Source organism: Archocentrus centrarchus, unplaced genomic scaffold (genome assembly GCF_007364275.1).
Source record: "Archocentrus centrarchus isolate MPI-CPG fArcCen1 unplaced genomic scaffold, fArcCen1 scaffold_30_ctg1, whole genome shotgun sequence".
NCBI classification, from domain to species: domain Eukaryota; kingdom Metazoa; phylum Chordata; class Actinopteri; order Cichliformes; family Cichlidae; genus Archocentrus; species Archocentrus centrarchus.
Window position 1 is genome coordinate 1,526,011 of NW_022060259.1, and position 19,587 is coordinate 1,545,597.

The following is a 19,587-nucleotide window of genomic DNA, read 5'->3' on the forward strand; positions in this document are numbered from 1 at the left end:
CTATCTGAGAGTAATCCAGAGCGCCCGAGAGCCGAAGTTTGTGTTTTCCTTTATACAAAAAAGCATTTCCTCGAGAGAAAAGTGAAAAATTGTTGCAGAAAAATCCACCAGAATGCAGGACTTGAAGTCTCTGAATTTCGTGTAGGAGCGCCTACCTGCACTCACCTTTTTAATGTACAGCGCAATGATCGGAAAAGGAGCGCAATAGTCACTCTGATGTGCAGATTACAGCAGTTTGCGAAACCCAAGAGCTGCTGCGCCGCTGGGAGTGTAACGGGTTAAATCACGTGTGTTGCACTTGAACTCTTGAGAGCTCGTAAAATTGTCATCTGAGAGTAGGACAAAGAAACCCGCCACAGGGCACAAGAACTCGCGCCGACAACCATCCCACAGTCTGCTCTGCCCGCGCCGTCACCGTCGCAGCCAGGAGAAGATGTTGCGAGCTGTCGTGTTTTGTGGCAGCATCCTGTCTTTGCACTTTTTCCTCTGCGCCCGTTCTCTGCCGGTGTACGGCCAGAGGACCGCCAAGCAGCTGCAGGTGAGTCAAAGCATCTGCAGCGTAAAGACGCTTTTCTTCAATCTGTTTGCGCAACAGATCATTAGGAAAGAGAAAGTGAACTTTCACTCGTGCAAGGATGAAGAAAAATCCTGCAATAGGAAAGTTCACGTGAACAAATGAATTGTGTTGTTAAGTATGTTGAAGTTACCTGTTATGTTTCTCATCTCTGCTAAAAGCTGCGCTCCTGTCTCCAAATCTGCTGCTGCTGGAAACACGTTTGTTCTTTAGCGCAGCTTGATGATGTGTTTCTGGATGATGTGTTCTTAAAGATATGAATGCTCACACTGTTCGTTGATGAGCTGAGATTTGAGAAATCATTGTTGAAAATACTATGCTGCCATAATCCCAAGAAAACTGATTCTAACGCTAGAACGTCTTCAGTGGAGCAGAATGATTTGGGAATGCTTATCTGGTTTGGAATGACACATTCCTTTTCTGCAGATATATCTCACTAATATACTATATGTGCTGTTGCCATGCTCTACACCCTGGAGGATGCCTGAACTGCTTTCCGGTGAGTGAGAGTCAGATTATGCAGGCAGGGACAAGTCTCCTGGTAACTCCGGTGCAAACGCCGCTGGTTTGCTGACTCAGGGAAAAGGGGAAAACAGCAGATAGCTACTTACAGACAGAAACACGCAGACCTAAGGCAAACAGGCAGTGAGCAACCCAATAACCCCACCAAGGCCTGTTTGTAAGCTGTCTCGAGTATCCACAGATAACAAATAGCCCTGACAAACAGGACCCTGTGCAGCTGTGTCAGGCACTTTGATTCCAGCCATTAATCCCAACAACTAAAGCAGACTCACTACTGCTGACAGATGAATCATCCTAACATACTGTCAAGCCCTGACATTATTTTGTGTGGGAGGCCATCCCGTAAGACACTTCTTGACTGACAGTGAATGATGAGTTATACATTAATTAATCTGCATGGTAAGTGGCTGAAGGAACATTAAGTCAAGAACAGTTTTGATCTGCATTTTCTGTATTTTTCCTCTTTCTTTATACTAACATTTCAGCAGGATGTTTTTTTTTTTTTATCCAGTTACATTTTAACAGGAGAAACAGTTTTTCCCTTTTTTTGATTTTACACAAACTAATGTAGCCTGTAAACCCTGACCTGCTGCCATTACTCATATGTAGTTTTGGGCCTATCCACCACCCTTCTCATGATCACAGCGATTGATGGTCATTTTATATTTCTTCCACTATTCTCTGAATAATCACATCAACAGTCATCACCTTCTCTCCAAGCTTCTTGCTGATGGTCGTTCCAGCCTCGTGCAGGTCTGCAGTCTTCTGTTGACGGCTCGTTGGTCGTTGCTCGTGGTGTGGAGTGGTGGACAGATGTACTTTATACCCATAACAAGCTGAGATCAGGAGTATCTGTGATTGATTGACATGGGCACACAGCCAGTCTGTGGGAGCCAGAATTCTAGCTGTGTTAACCATCTTTGTGAGTACCTGATGTGCTGGGTGAGTGCTGGGAAATGTTTTCAGGCTTAGACAGAAAGCATGTAAACAACAACAAATAACAAACATACAAAAATATAAGCCACGTTTCAAAAGGCTTTGGATAAAGTGGCCAAAAAGGAAATGATAGCAGTAGTGGAAATCATTTCACAGACATTTTTATTCTCTAACTTTCAATTTTTCCATTCTTGACCCTGGATGATGTCATAGACAGTGAATCGTCCTAATATAATCGTCTCAGGTGCACAGTTCTGGCTGCAAGCACAAGCTCTGACCACATGCTGTTCATATCTTCTGTTTATGAAGGGCAACCAATCAGAAGAAAGTTGGCTTAAAGTGAAAGAAAAGGGCATTAAAAATATAGTGTTTCAGGGGCTACACCAAGGCTGAGTATGAGATCAGGGCTACTCCAGTAGAGCCCCAGAATAAAAATGATGAGGTGAAATTGAGCAGAATAGGTCCTCTTAATAGTTCAAATATTCACAGAATATCACAATATGAAAACCTGAAGGTGACAAAGCGAAGTGTGTGGTTCATGCTGCTCTAATATAGGTGGAAAAATGCAAGACACAGGGAATGGCAGTGCTTATGACTGCAGATAACTTAGCCTGTCCAGACAAGTCAGCCCAGAATGTGCATCTACTGCATTAAAACTAGCAATATTGTTGCCAGTTTTAATACATAATTTATTTTGAGCTGATTGCACAACTATATTATAAAGGTAAATGTTGTTATCTCTGGCATATTTTAAATAGATGTTTGAGTGGGTGAATCCTGTTGTTTGGCTTGTGGCCGCTGAAGCCGTGTCTTATTTGGGCCTCTTGACATGTTTTAGAGGTTTTTCACCAAAATGTTCAGAAAACTTTAGAAGCTGAAAGAACAAAAAGGGAAAAAAAGATAGTTGCATTGTATTATATCAGCCACCATTCCTCTGTACTCTTCAGATTTATCCAAAGCTCTGATCTGAGCTGGAAGATCCAATAACAGACCGGAACACTTTCCTCGCTGTGCCTATAATCACACTTTTATTATGAAACTCTTTTAAAGTGAAATCAGTCTTGCTTTTTTTTATCAGCCTTTCTGCAATAATCTGTCCTGTGTCCTCAACTATGGATGGAGCCTTCGATCAAAGGGAGCTGGCAGGGTCGGTATGAAACAGTCACGACTTCCACCCAGAAGAAAGGACTTTGAGTTGACTGGGACACGTTTTTAAACGTTTTTGGTTTCGGCTGGGTGATTTTGCTAACTGTTTGGTCAGGTTTAGGCAACAAAGCTACTAAGGAAACAATCATTTTGATTTAAAATAAACCATTTCACAGCAGTAATCACCGCTGGCATCTGCAGCAAGCTTTTATTTTCTTTGGAGGAATGACACGGTAGATTAGGAGCTGATAAAATCCAATCAGCAATCAAAACCTCACAAGATTGTTTCCAAAAGTCTCCGTTTCTCCAGGTCTGCACATCACCACTGCAGTCTGAATTTCTGAAAATCTTTCTAAGCTTTCTAAAAGGGTTATTTTCAGTGACCTAAAACAGTGTGATGGGACAAAAAGGTAAAAACTGCTTAAGGAATATTTTACAAGAGCATCCTATATACAGAAAACAGGGACTTTCAGGTGGATGGAACAAAAAACAAGTGAATGGTTTGACTAAAGGCCCCGTGCAGGGAGACAGGAAAATCCCAATTCAAAAAAAGCAGGAATCTAACCGGAGAAAACAAACCAGGTGGAGGAATGTGAGGGAATAGACATGCACTAAATGTGCACATCAGGGAGAGAAGGGTAACAGTGAACCTAATCACACATTGAGTGTGAGGAAACAACAAAAGGGGAAGTAAGAAAGTAAAATGCCACATAAAGAACTAACTTTCAAAATAATACAGGAAGTAAAGTAAAAGGGATTGAGCAGAAAAATAATGAGACAAATTTAAACACACAGAATGAACAGCAGAGGGGAAAACCTTCAAAACCACAAAGGAAAGACAAAACTAACCATTCATATCAGAAACCATAACTCATAGAAAAAGCTGTTTTCAAAGGTTCCTGTGGAAAAGCTGATGTTATCAGTGGTATGATGGGCTTGTTGACTGAAGGTTTACTGAGAGATGTTTACCGTGGAGAAACAGCCTCTCATCTCCATTCATGCTAATCCCCTTCATCCTGCAAACATTCCCTCCGCTTGGCACAGTCAGACGCTCTGTGTGCAAAACACTTACAGCCTGCTGATATTTGGGACTTTTTGTGGTTAAATATTTACCCTGGAGAAATTTGTTTGGGCCTTTTTATCTGCCAAAGGATGTCTGTGGGAGTGGATCTTATCACATGTGTGTTTTGGGGGGAGTCAAATCAGATCCCACTTGTTTTTTGTTACTGTGAAAATGATCATTCCCAGTAATTCCTCAGCATCCTTAAGAACCTTTCATAACACACTCCCTGTGTTATGCTGCAGGTGACCTGATGTCACGGCTGAAGAGGGAATTTCCAGACATCTGCTAACTGTGTGTGATGCAGCTTTTTGCAGCTTTGAGGAACACACTTGTGTCTGTGTGTTGCACATTTTTTCTGTCATGTGCAAGTTCATACTTGCGGGCACCTGTAGTTGCATGTTTGAGTGTCATCAACAAAGAGTCCTCAATGTAACCCCCTATTAGATACGGCAGTGCTCCCCTCTGCAGAAGGGCCCAGCAGTTCATTGGGCCTGAAGCTCAGGCGTGCTGATTTGGGCGAGATGCAGGAACCACAGTATCCTGTGAGGACATGTCGGCCCCATCAGCAGGATTCCCCCAGTGTACACGATGCTTTGTTTCAGCGTGACTTTGTTTTTATGCCTTCAAACAAACATACTTGCTTTAATTCTGTCACTCAGCCTAAATTGAACTGTCTGTCAGCTCAGCGTGGCTTCAGCATGTCAAAGCTCATTAACTCTGCCAGACCCACCGCAGCTCTGATTGTTCTCATAATACGCAGCTGAGCATTGTTCCATCTAGTTTTGTGAGTTTTTTTTTCAGATTTAAGGTATAAGTAGTTTATCAGCTGACTGGTCAGCGGTCTGCCATCCTGTTGTTTTCCATGATTTGGAAAAGTCATTTTGCTTGGAGCTGGAAATTTAGCACATTGAACACAAAGGACTAAAGTATGAAAAAAAAAAAATCACCAGTCCAAATGGATTTATTGTTTTTGGTTTGGATTGCTTGGACTCTGGGTGCCGCTTGCAGGCGGCTGCTTTGCAGTATGCTACTCCAGCAGAGTCCAAGAATAAACATATGAATCTTGAATTTCTGTGCAGCAGTTAACCACTCTTTACTTTACATGTTGGATTGGGCCTCGCTGGCATGCCTCATTCTATAGATCCTGCTGTTTGAGGTTTTTGAAGCTGACTCATGGCGAGCAAAGCTTTTAATCATCGACGTCAAACATCAGGCCTTAATCTTTTTCCTCTACAGTAAAAGACTTTTGAAGCTTTGAGTGTCCCATTTGGTTTCAAATTCATGAAGGCCAATCAATAAAAAGAGAGACTCTTTAATTCCACTTTATACTGGGTGGAGAGCACTTACTAACATGAGGGAGGTTAACTGGACTTAATTCTTAAACAGACCCTTTGTCTGTTAATTCAGAACAAACCTGTTGGTTTTGCAGAACAAAGAACACGGGTGTTTGTCTCAGCTGACAGATTGGTGGTTACTACGTCTTTCCTGCTGTAGATTCATATATCATGAGTTCATTCTGACAGGCACTTTGTTACAGGGATTCAATGCAGTGAAACTGTAGGTGGTGCTGCAGCAGATAAAGACTGTGCAAACATGTTTTCCAGAATAATTTAAGGTGACAGTTTTCTTCTTTAGCAAGAAAAGAACTGATAAATCTGATAAAGACAATAATTCCTGGTATTTACCTATTCTGAATAAAGGAAACTTTATTTTCATATTCACAAAACCACAAATTTATTTTACTGCACCTTTATTGAGTCTATTTTGTCCTTTACATTAGTTTCATGGTCTGGACGCTCATCTGTGAAGAACAGAACTGTTAAATGGTGACCCAGCATCCCAGCCAGAACTGTCACTCAATCATTCTCACCTCATGCTAGACTTAAATGACATATGGTGGTATATTAGCACAGCTTAAACAGGCCACTCAGCAACTCTGGACCTGAACTGTAGCAACAATCATAAGCTAACCTGGGCCAGCTTTCATCGTCACATCAGCCAACAAAAACCAACCCAAGTGGGCCAGCAGCCGCCCTCAGCTGGTGTCAGGCAGCCAGCACAGAGGCCCGTGACACTTCCAAACATGAGATGGATTAGTGAGCTCAAACACTGATGCCTTTCTTTACGTCACAGTTAAATATTTCACTCCCCTATCTGCTCATAGAAATCTGATCAAATACAACTGATGGGGACACACAAACTTCGCTCCTTCTACCTCCACTGTCCTTTTTCAGACACATGGATCGTTTTCCTCTTACACACCACAAATATTATGAATAATTTAATAATTCTCTGTATATGTCAACAACCATCCAGTCCACTGCAGACTTCATGGGTTCATTACTGTGGACCGTAATAGATGACGTTTGTTTGTACTGTATCTGGGTTATTATGGATGGCTAAAATGTGTGTTTTTTCTCAGGGATGGGCTCACAGCAGCAGTCATGCTGGTCTGAAGAAGAGGGCAAATCATGAACAGGACACACTAAATGAAGAGTTTAGTGTGAAGTCCCAGAATGACACAGATTTCTGGAACCGTCCTCGCTGTGGAGTCCCAGACTATCCCACCATAAAACAGCTCAGCACGACGTATTACAGCGGGAAGAAGAGGACGGGGGGCCTGAGCAGGCAGCAGCGCAGGAAGCGATATGCGCTCTTTGGTGGGCGATGGGAGAAGACAGACCTAACTTACAAGTAAGTACAGTGGTTTGTTCAGCCTTGCAGTATTTTACTGATGTGTTACCTACGTTACATCAGACCAGCACATGATGTATATTTTTGCAGCAATGCAAAATTGAAGCAAGCTAAAGTAAATAAAATGTTTGTTTTAACTTCACATTAATTGTTGAAGCTTAAGACATTTATTAGACCACCCAGTTTAAGGTTTATGTCACAGTTACCTTAAATTAACAATACTGCTAATTACCAAAATCATTTTTACCAGTACTTTCTGTAATGGTTAACCAACCAGTAAGTTCTTTAATTGATATTTAAAAAAATATCCGTCCGTCCGTCCGTCCGTCCGTCCGTCTGTCCATCTATCCATCCATCCATCCATGAATGTGGAGGTGAGAGCAGGGATTTACAGTGCAGGGGCTGTGACTGGTCCTCTGGTGCAGAAACTCACAGTACTCTGCCTGAGTTTTTCCCTCTGCAATTGGATCCTGGATTTCTTAACCAACAGGGCACAGCCTATCAAAATCCAGGACATCTCCACCTCCCCCATCATCCTCAGCACTGGATCCCCCAGGGCTCTGTGCTGAGTCATCTCCTGTTAACTGCACTAACATGTGACTGCTCAGCAAAACATAAAAGCTCTCATATCGTGAAGTTGCAGATGACACAACAGTGGTGTGATGTATCACCAACAATGATGAGTCTGATTACAGGCAGGAGGTAAAAAAAAATCTGGTGTAGGGATAATAATCTCTGCATCAATGCCAAGAAAACAAAGGAGATGATCGGGGATTTCAGGAAGCTCAGAAACTCCCCTCCACCCCTACACATCAAGGGAGCAGCTGTTGAAGTGGTTTCCAGCTTTAAATACCTTAGTGTACATCTGTCTGAGGACCTTCACTTCTTTCCTGGTTAAGAAGGCACACCGGTGCCTCAGATGTGTGGTGGAGAGCCTCCCATGCTCCTGCTCACTGTGTGGCAGGACAGCTGCTCTGTGGCAGAGAAGAAGGCTCTGCTGAGGGTGGTGAAAGCTGCACAGAGGACTGCTGTAGCCTCCTCACACCACCACAGACATCTACACCAGCAAATGCAGGAAACGGGCCTCCTGTATCTTGATAGACCCTACACACCCAGCACACACAATGCAAGACTCTGCAAGATGGTGTCAGGGAGACTAGCTGGGCAGCATTCGATGATAGTCTGTACGATGACTTTGGACATCAAGAAGAAGAAGTGAGTGAAGGGAGGACAAAGGATTAAATGTTGGAATTTGAAGGAAGAGTAATGCTGTGCAGAAATCAGGGAGGAGCTGAGACAGGCTCTGGGTGGTAGGGAAAAGTTACCAGATGACTGGGAAAAATCCATCCTCAAATAAGAATGATGAACCGTCATTATTGGGGGCAAATACACTCGCTAAAGTGATGAGATTATTATAAAGTCACCCCAACACTGTGATGTATCTCCCCATTTGGGTCTGCAAATGTAGTAAAAGTAGCTGTTTTTAAAAATGACCTCCGCCAACCAGGTCATGCTTTTGGTAGCGTTTGCATGTCGTTCTGTCTGTAAACACGATAGCTGGAAAAGTTTTGCCTGAATTCTGATAAAACCTGTCGGGGTGCAGAGCGCGCTTGTGTTAACAATAAAATTTGACTAAAGAGGTCTTCAAGGTCTACTTCATGATTTATTGGTTGGAAATGAGCAGAAAGCCTTATAACATAGAAACCATGATTCTTACAAGTGTGGTGTGCACTGTCAACATATAGGGACTACCATATAAAGATTTCAAATATTCTGTCACAGCTGACCTCTGACCTCACCTTTAAGGTCAGATTGATCTGAAGGTCAGAGTGATAATAATGCTATATAGAGCGATTTAAAACTATGTTTCTTACTGCCATTGTTTGTATTGATAATATATAGGCATATAGGAAATGATATATGGCGATTCTAAACATCATGCTATTTTGGTCCTCTGATCAGAGGTCCAAAATAGCACGATGACCTCTTCTTCAGGGTCAGATAAGGTCAAACTTTCATAAAATGTCTTTTATCTTTAAAACTGCTTAAAATTCTGCCACCTTTGTTCGTATTGGCAACATTTAGGAAATGATACTGGGTTCAAATGATGTGGGTTCTAAATATCACATCATAGTTTGCATCCAAATGTTGTGTCACATCTGACCTCTGACCTCACTTTAACATTTCACATCTGCCTTTCTTTTAAGCTGACCCCAAATGTGTGATATCTTTAAAGAAAGTATTGTCAAGAGAAAGAGAATGAGCTGCCCGGTTAAATATACTGCAGTAGAATATTATATAATAAGCTTGTTATTCATGTCCAGTAATTTACAAATCAGTACCTGCCATCCATGACCTGCTCCTATGTAATGTTTGTGTAATCAAACATCTGTCATGCTGCCCTGATCTGCTTTTTACTGCACTGCAAACTTCTTAAAGTACAAAGAAAACACAACGAATATACTGTATACAAAATGCAATATTAATCCCTTAGTGCAGCGGTACTCAGACTTTTTCCATCATTTCCCACTTTGTAGAAAGAAATATAAATTCAAGCATTCATGCATATCCTACAGTAATGCATTAGTTGGTATATAGGAGGAATCTATCATTTTAGCATTTATATCATCTATATAATGTGCACAAACTTCCAGCATCTGCATTAAGTAAATAAAACTGGTTTGGATTATTAATGAGGAAAAGTGCAGCTCCAGGGATCGGATCTGTCACCAGGTGTGTGACCGAGGACCCCAAATACAGACTCAAACACAGGCTGCGGGGAACACAGGTGCAAACAATCAGAGAAATGAGACTAATCAAAGTAAAATACTAAACACACGAGAGAAAAGGTTAACAAAATACAACACAGGGACAAAGGCTGGACAAGATACAAAGAACACAGGGAAACTATAACGGAAACCTTAAAGACTAAACTGACAGTATAACCAAGGAAGTCTGCTACAAGAAACACCATACAAAGGAAACACCTACTCAGCTAAGGATAAGGCAACACCAGGAACCAAGGACCCAAAATACTCTGGGGGTAAGATAAAAAACAATAACTGTAAGCAATTATAAAGCACGATGAAAAACACAAAGGAGGAAAATTAAAAAGTAAACAAACTAAGACTCTAATGATGAACAGAACTGAAGAGTGGCAGCAGTGGTTGGCACTGTTGCTTCACATTAAGAAGGTCCTGGGTTCGAATCCACCATTTGGCCTTTCTCTGTGGAGTCTGCATGTTCTCCCTGTGTCTGTGTGGGTGTGGTGTCTGTACTGGTATGCTAAATGCTATATATGCATATATGGTCTCTTTCCGTAAAGCCTTTGTTGGTTTGTGCAAAAGGGTAACTTGAGATGCAGCTCAGATGCACAGATGACCCCTGGCAGGCTCTCTTGCTTCCATATAAGGAATTGACCAGATGTCCAGTATAAGGTATAGGTTGAAGTTGTTTTCATAGCCATATATGGGAAGTTAGGAATGTGGGGGGTTTTACCAACCCTATATAATCTTTGTGTTCTCTTTGTTGGGGTATGCAGAAGATCATTGGCTTTCTCTGTCACCCAGATGGCTCGAGAAGCATCTGTTTTGATCTTTTTGTAATAAACTTTGTATATATGCATTGAGACTGTGTCGGCGAAGGATTTCTTCAAACACAACATTATGGCATCAAGATCAAGAAACAACATGGGTTCTCAGGGTGCTCCGGTTTCCTCCCACAGTCCAAAGACATGAAGTTAGTGGGGTTAGGTGTGAATGGTTGTCTGTGACAGGCTGGTGACCTATAATAGCTATATCCTGCCTCTTGCCCTGTGGCAGCTGGGATAGGCTCCAGCCCCCCCCTGTGACCCTGAAGTGGGGAACTGGACTGAAACAAATGGAGAACTTAGGAGTCCACAAAACACAAAATGCTGGGCCCAAGACCCAGGACCATGACTAGATCCACCCTTACTGGAGATGGGCAGTGTGATGGAGATGGCATTTCTGGGTGTACTTTAAGGAAGCACAGCTGGTTGTTTTGTGTTGCTCTCAGGCTTGGCCAAATCCTAGGAATTCTGAAAATGTCATTAAAGTTGAATAAAGCTATGAATGATAATGCTTTCTTATAGATGTTTTACACTTTAATTAACACAGCTGATGATACTGACGGTACTGATGATATAGTATATGATATATAGCATATACACTATGTCATAGCATCTCAGTAATCACATAAACGACATTTATTTGGTCGTATTCTCCAGCCGCTCTTTGTTTTATAGTATTGATCTAGACTAGCATAGCATAAGAACATGTATATTAAATGTATCTTGATAAAACAGCATATTAATGTGTTTGTGCCAACCAGGATCATTCGTTTCCCCTGGCAGATGAGTGAGGACAAAGTGCGGAGTGTCTTCCAGGAGGCGTTTGGAGTGTGGGGGGCCGTAACTCCTCTGAGGTTCATTGAGGTCACCAGTGAGAAAGCTGACATCATTATTGACTTCAACAGGTGAGGAATAAACAGCAGCAAACAGCACACTGCATCATTAGGCTGAGCACTGATAAATGTGGCCTTCCTCCTACTTAGTACAAAAAGTAAGAGGACCGTGTGAGCTGCTTGAAGCTGGGATTATTCATACAGTGTGCATTTGTACAGTGTGCATTTGTACAGTGTGCATTTACAGTTGTGAAAAAGTTAGCACATCCAGTGGAAATTGTTGGCATTTGTGATGTATTTGTGAAAGCAGTTATTTAAAAACAATGACTCCAGAAAAAAGAGATGTATCTAAAAGAGGAACCCAAAGATGATTTTTCCTTCTCAGTCATTTAATCAACAAAAATATCAACAGTAATAATAAAAATAAACACACTGATGGCATGGCTGCTAAATGACTGCAAATTCCCTCAGCTGCAGGCTGCCTGAAGGCTTTACCTTTTCAAAATCCCCTTAAAAATTCAAATCTGGGATTTAACTAGGCCATGTCACAAAGCTCCACTTCTCCTTTTCTAGCCTTTCCCCGATGAACCTGCTTTGATATGATTATCCTGTTCAAGCTCAGCTTTAAACAGATGATCTCACATTATAATCACTTTACTTAATATTAGAAAGTCCTGGCGGTTGTTTAAAAACAAGAATTCACTATCCCCATTAACAATTACCACATCAAATCCCATATATTAAATTTATGCACATGCATCAACCCTAACATCATCAGACTGCAGATAGAAGATGAGATACGTCAGAAGGAAGGCTGGAATTTTCAAAAATAACCACAAAACTGTAACTTTGAAGTAAGATCGGTGAAAGCAGCTGTTCCAGATCATAAATCATAAAAACAAGTGTTTCGTGATTTAAAAGAAAGCAGCACCTTCAATTATTCTGAATTATACATTTTACAGATAAAATCTTGCTCATTATGACTATTAACATACTGTACAGTAGTCAGACATTACATGCTTGCACTTTTCTCTGTGCTCCAGCCAACTGAAACCCCCCAAAGCGTAGTTTAGCCAGCATTTCATTTCAGAATTGCAATATACAACAAAAATATTCACTGTATAGACTTGTGCAGGAATATCTGCAAATATAGAAGTAAAACAGGGAAATTAAAACTGTCTTTTGCTATTGCAGTTTGCGTTTTCAGCACATTTAACATCTAGAACCATCTCTTAGTGCCCATGTGTCAAAATCAAGGCCAGATCAGATCCTCTGCAGATTTCTTTCCAGCCCGCATAACACTTTATGTTCTAAACTAGCACAATGCAACGACATGGGAAGCTAAGTAGCCTCTGATTTTACCAAGAGGTCTGTGTATGTGAGACATTTTTGTTTTTGAATAACATGAGTTGTCATCCTGATGTTTGAATCAACACACCAGCAAAGATGGTGGCCAAAAACCAACCACAGCACAGCAGCTTCGTGGAGCTCTGGGAGAAGGCTTGAGACGAGGCCGTGTGGTACACGCAGACCACGTGATCCAAAATCTTTTACTCTAGTTTTTTAATCAGACTTCCTAAACAGATGCTGACTTGCCACATGCAGGCCTGTGACTCAGGCTAAGCACGACCTGTAGACATGTGTGCAAGGTTGCATCAAATTGTGTTTAGTTTAAATAACTGCCCCACACTGCCAGCTGCTGTCATATTCAAGCTTGTGAAACAGGCTCTTGTGAGTTGGCTGTATGGCAGCTGTAATTAGAATGCAAAACAAACAGTTTGAACTGAGTTTGAGGAAGAAAACATGATAGATATATGCATGATTTGCATGATGTTTTGTCCTCCACAGTTCAAGCCACCTCTGCTGTTGTACAGAGGTTAGAATAATGTTGGTATTTATGTAAATTATGTAACTAAGCGTAAGAACTGTAAGTGAAGACCCAGGCATGAAGCTTTTGGATCCTTCTGTCAGAAGGAAAACCTAAACCAGCTGTATCCCAGCCAAGGCTGAGAGCAGATCACATACTTGAATGAGTGCAGCACAGGACTTGTTTGGCGGGATTTTTAATAGCATGCCTCTGGCTACATATTGTATCAAATCAGATTAGTTATTTTGGCACATGGTTCATGATACTTCCGTGCCAGGACAGCTCTCTTGTTTTTCAGTGTCCTGCCACATTTCAGTTACTCTGCCAGATGTTCAGGTCCTAACCTGTACACAGGTTAGATTCGTAACTCATTTTTAGAGCTGCTGTTATATTCTGTTTTGATATTATACTCTCCCTCCAATATTTGTGTGTAACATACTCTATACACATTAAACATTTTAAATAAAAAGATACAAAATTTTGAGATATTACAGCCATTAAATTTCAAATACACGTTTGCACCACATGTTCAGATAAATAAAATAGAAAATCAAATTATTTATGTTATATAATCTGCATTGTTAGATTATATAACATCAGGTACATCAGCTATAGAAACGGGCAACTGCAGAACTCATGGCGAGCATTGTTAGGCTAGTCACTACTTTACTAGATATTGGGTAGAATCACATCAGACATACTTTAATGTCAAATACACGTCCCACATAATCTTATAGAAACACCGGTCCACATAAATCCCTAAACCAGTCAACAAGTCTACACAAAAGAAGTAGTTTAACTATTGGACCATTTAGTCAAGCTAAATAATGTAATCTAACTATATTTCTCCAAGTAGTCTTCCATACAGCCAACTCAGTTTATGGGGTATTTAATTACACCAATCACATCCTGCTATAAAAGCTAAATAAATGCTCACTTTTGTTCTTTCACACATTTCTTTATGCCGCGCAGAGTCTGTTTCACAGGTAGCTGTGGTGGAAATTTTATTAAAGCTCAGGCGACCTGATATTTTACCTGTACTGTAGCACAGCCTTCTGGCATGAAACTGGCAGCTAATTTAAACAAATTAAACACAACACATTTTGCAGTTTCTCCAAAAACTTGTGACTCAACTATTTCCACAGAGTTTTTAGAGTACTTGTTTGCCATGAGATGAACAAATGAGTACATATGGTGCAACATATCCTGCCAAAAGATGGTCAAGCTCTTAAAAATGACAAAAGGCTAAAGTTACCAGAGCAAACTAATTTAGGACACAAGACGTTTCTTAATACCACATGAAAAGAAAGTGAACCTCTTTAGGGATTACAGTACATACAGTAAATATTTAGCTTTTATGTGCTTTCAATTTTGTAAATTCAAAGGAACTTAATTTAAATACCTGAAAATAATTTTCAAAATAAAGGTCCTTGTAATCCAAACAACAAATAAAACAGAATAATGCAGTTTCATATTTCACTAAGCAAATATACAAGCAAGTTATCTAATAGTTTTATTGGGTCAGTTCAAGAAAAGTTACAGTATTTATTTATTTAAGCTCTAGCACACTTTTTTTAAACTTTACATTGTATAGTTACAATTATAGAGCATTCTGCATGAAGAACTGAGTAATAATTAATTGCTGTAGGCTTACTGGATTTTATTCTAGTAAAACCAGTTCGATAAGGGCAGACAGAGCTCGGTCCGGAGATTCCACAGGTGAGGTTCCCCACTGAGTGAAGGTTACTGTATCCATGTGGAAAGAAGAGTCTGGACCGAGAAGGAAAATGTGAAACCAGGAAAGCAGAATTGCAGGATAATGAGCCAAACAACGCTTTACCATTGAAAGCGCTGAGCTGACCAGAGGACTGGACAAGACTGGCTTAGTCTGGGAAACATGGAAAGAATCATGAATCTTCAAATGGTGTGGGAGCTTCACATGAACAGTTACAGGAATGATCAAATAAAGCATTTCAAACAGTCCAATAAAGCTCAGAGATTGCTTCTTAGATTCTGCATGTAAATGGATATTCTTAGATTATTGCTGGACTTCCTGAACTGGAACATAAAAGCTGGTGCTGATCAGCCAGACAGGAGTGCAGCCCGGGTGGCTCTCCAAAGCCAGCAGCACCAGAGGCAGTACTGAACAGATGGAACAGAGAGTTCATCTTCTTGGGAAAGGAATAGCGGAGGCTGATAGCCCAGGGAGGCTTCAACCAGAGAGGCCGGTTGGTGATAACATCAGGGAATTGTGGGCCTACTCAATCCAGGACAGCTGAGAGCTTCAAATAGACTGGTTAGATGATGCCACACACCTGAGGGCTACTTCCAGCTCCTGTTTAGCCTGCTCAGATTGGGGATCCAATTCCATACCTTGGAAGTAAACTGCAGTCCATAAAGAGGACTTGAGCATTCTCCAGGGCAGAGGGTAATTTTGGTAGAGCCACGAAATAGACATCCTTGGAAAAACAATCAATAACTGTTAAGACAGTGGTGTTGCCTGAGTAGGGCAGCAGGCTGGTGACAAAGTCTGGGAACGGTCTGAAAAGTTCAATGGAAGTTGAACTGGAAGTTTTGGTTTGGGCACAAACAGCACAGGCAGTGACATAATCATGCACGTCGTTGTTTAAAGATGCCCATCAGCACGCTCTTGTGAGAAAGGTTATTGTACAGTTCTGACTGGGATGGCAACTGAACTTTTCTCCTCCCCTGTCGGACAATAACTTCTTTATTGAAAACACCTTTAAACTTATTATTGAACTTTAGCATATATTGTTAATTGAAGAAGATTAACCATATATGCAATAGTAGAGTTGTCAGACGAGTGTGTGTCCGAGTTGTTTGAAAACAAGGGAGCATTATGCTAAAAATCCACGGGCTTTATCCAAACTCACAGCTGAAAGCTCTCTCGATGGATCAGCTGGAGCAGACAGCAGTGGCAGCAGAGAATTGTCCTTTGGCTCCGGCAGAGAGGGCACAGGAGAATGAGCCAAACAACAGGGTTTCCTCAGAAGAACACAGGAAACGAGCAATTGCCCACAGTCGAGGTAATCAGAGCCCTCCCACAAGGTGTACCTGTAACATGGGTGGAGAACGGACACCATGGAGGACCACCTCTGAAAAAGGTAAACACCTCCATCCACGCACAATCTCCTTGTGTGTGCGTGGATGGAGGTGTTGTTTACCAAAGAGAGAGAACAGGGAGAAGAGACAGATAGAAAACTGTCAGAACCGCCCAGGAGGACTGGTGAGCTGTCACAGTGGCCTTAAATCGCATCCAAAATAAAATGTGGAACTGACGTGGAGGTGGCTTCCACCATGCAGTAGCTGTGGGCAGGTTAAAGCAGCTCAAACAGCACGGCCTACAAAAGATTCCCAATTGGTTATGTTGAAGGTATCAGCTGAGTCATTGGCTGATGTGCACTGCTATTTGGAGCTAATGTTTAGCATTAGAACTTGTACTGTACTCAATTTTCAACATGCTAAGCATATAGAAATAGCATCAAAAGTGTGATATATGCTAGGATTACCTTGTCCACTGAAAGACGTGATTGTGCAGGTACTGGCATGGGGACAGCTTACCATTCGATGGTCCAGGAGGGATCCTTGCTCATGCCTATTTCCCCCAGACACACAGAGAGGGAGAAGTCCACTTTGACTATGATGAGCAGTGGACAGTGGGCAACAATGTCGGTGAGTACATTTGAAATACTTTGGGCTCAGTGAAACAAAAACTAAAACATCTCATGTGAGTTTAACTGCCCTTTTTGCTTGCTTGTTTAGGCACAGACCTCCTCCAAGTGGCAGCTCATGAGTTTGGCCACGTGCTGGGCCTGCAGCACTCCCTTGAACCCGATGCTGTGATGTGCCCATTCTATAGTGACACTTACCCTCTGCAGCTGAGCGAGGATGACAAAAGGGGGATCCAGTATCTGTACGGACCTCCTCGGTACACACCGCCTGTGATCACAGAGACCAATGAGATTGAGAGTGAACTGGTGAGGCCCTTGAAGATACATGTAGTCACTTTAAAGATTCAACCAGTCCTGTATTTTGCTGCATAACAGTTCATAGAGAAAAATATAAAGTTATTAATTTTATTTCTGTGCCCTAGCCAAGTGCCTGCAGAACGATCTTTGATGCCGTGTCCATGATCAGGGGAGAGCTCTTCTTCTTTAAGTCTCAATATGTTTGGCGAATCCGTGACGGACAGCTGCAAGCTGGATATCCAGCTTTGTCATCGCGTCACTGGAAAGGAATTCCTGACCATATTGATGCTGCTTATGACGACAAGTCTGGCAACATCTGGTTTTTTGAAGGTAAAGAAGCAAACTAGAAAAGACCATTTTTTAATAGAATTTGCCACTTCATACACGGGGAGGGGATGTTAAAGGAGTGTTTCCACAAAATATCCTCAATTGTACCTCAGAATTAGTCAAACAAAGTGTTTTTAACACTTTTAAGGAGAGCATGAGAGCAGCATTTGGGGTTTCATTTCCACTTTTGCTACGGCAGGTGACAACTACTGGGTGTTTGATGCTGAAAGGAAGATAACAGGACCAGATTCAGTGAGGCGGCTCGGTCTTCCTGTAAGCGACATCCAGGCAGCTTTGAAGTGGGAAGAGGACCATACTGAGAAAGTCTACCTCTTCAAGTCCGGTTACTATTGGCCCTTCAATGTTCAGGAGAATCGAATCGAGGACATCCGTCCTCGCAGCATGCATGAGTGGACGGGAATGCCCAGCCACATTGATGGAGCTTTTTTGGACAGATATGGTGAGTAGTGTAATCTCTGAATCTTCCCTGGTGACTTATAAGTCTAGAGAATGTTTTAACCTGCAAACCCTGAGTTCATTCTTGCATTCTTTCACCTTTTCATAGGCTATGCCAATTTCCTGAGTGGACTGCACTACTGGAAGTTTGACCCTGTGGCGTTGAAGGTACTGGAAGGCTATCCCCGGAGCATTGGCATGGATTTCTTTGGATGCTCTGCCTCTCTGTCCAAATAAGTTAATATACATCTGCATTACATCTACAAGTCAATGGAATGTATTTTTTCTGTTAAATTTCCCATACAAAACACTCCAGATATTTTGGAAATGTTCAGTCTGGATTTCATAAAGATATAGCACATGAATTTAACAACAAACTCAAAGTCTTTGCCTGTTGTAGTACATGCATATTTCCAGTTTCAATATACACAAATGTAATCTGTCTATATTTGCCTACTTTTGCAGCCAGAAATTTCTGTCAGTTTGAGAATACAATCTGGAGACAGCTACTAAACAGACAACACAAGCAAACTGAGACTTTCAATAGGCTGAGGGGGCGATCAGGGAGAGTGGAAACATAAGGGTAACAAGACACAACTGAAACTAATCAAGGACAATGAGACAAAGGAAGTGAAAGTAAGGACAAAGCACAAGATGGGGAGCTATCAGTACAGAGGCAAAGATTGGACAATAAGACACAAGAGGACACTGTGGAGGGAGGGGCAAACTAACACATGTGAACAAATACAAATACTCTAAACTTTAACAGAAACCAGATTACAAAAGAATACCTAAAATACCTAAAGTCTAAGAATCCTAAAGACAAGGTCATAATGAAACCAGAAAACATCTAATAACTGAGTGAGGAGACAAACTCAAAGAATTCAAAACCCTCAAATAATTATAAAACAAACAGGAATCAATGAGAAATAAAACTAAAACTATGTGCAAAACTAACTGAGGCAGACACACAAAGAAACACGATCAACTACAGAAATAAAGTCTGAATGCTATAACTGAGAACTCAGAATAGCAAAACTCACAGAAAACACCTAAAGGAAACAATGAACAAACCAAGAACCAGGCAGAAAACCTCCTAACACAGTCCTCCACTGTAGCACTCCAACCTAATCAAATAAATTAATGAAAATTAAAAGACCAACGTGTGGAAATAAAATGGCATCTGTTCAAAGGGATTTCTCTGAAGTTTGCAGATTGCAACCAGATGAATACCTCTCACCTTACCCTCCACTTACATGGAAACTCTATTACAGCTGCTACAACTGTGAAAAGCAGCGTACAAAGGCAGCGTAGATATCAATCTAAGATCATGTGAAAATAACCCCACTTACTGGGGTTAGGTTAATTGGCTACTCTAAATTGCCCATAGGTGTGAATGTGAGTGTGAAAGGTTGTTCGTCTTTCTGTGTTGGCCCTGTGACAGGCCGGCAACCTGTTCAGGGTGTACCCTGCCTCTCGCCCTATGACAGCTGGGATAGGCTCCAGCCCCCCCGCGACCCTGACCAGGATAAGCGGAAGCGAATGGATGGATGGATCATGTGAAAATAATCTGAGTTTGAAAAAAAAACAA

General features: G+C 41.5%; 1 protein-coding gene across 1 annotated transcript; it reads left to right on the forward strand.

Moving 5' to 3' along the window:
• Nucleotides 1-357: 357 nt before the first annotated feature.
• On the forward strand, nt 358-19,361 carry LOC115776383 (stromelysin-3-like). Its single transcript, XM_030724034.1, has 8 exons — nt 358-538; nt 6,664-6,935; nt 11,286-11,429; nt 16,784-16,917; nt 17,008-17,222; nt 17,339-17,543; nt 17,740-18,000; nt 18,106-19,361. Exons 1-8 carry the CDS (start codon nt 434-436, stop codon nt 18,231-18,233), a joined length of 1,464 nt encoding a protein of 487 aa, XP_030579894.1. The 5' UTR covers nt 358-433; the 3' UTR covers nt 18,234-19,361.
• Nucleotides 19,362-19,587: the final 226 nt, after the last annotated feature.

Coding starts and splice junctions, on each gene's coding strand:
- LOC115776383 (XM_030724034.1), top strand. CDS start 434: ATGTTGCGAGCTGTCGTGTTTTGTGGCAGCATCCTGTCTTTGCACTTT. Junction 539..6,663: donor GGACCGCCAAGCAGCTGCAG/GTGAGTCAAAGC, acceptor GTTTTTTCTCAG/GGATGGGCTCACAGCAGCAG. Junction 17,544..17,739: donor CAACATCTGGTTTTTTGAAG/GTAAAGAAGCAA, acceptor TTGCTACGGCAG/GTGACAACTACTGGGTGTTT.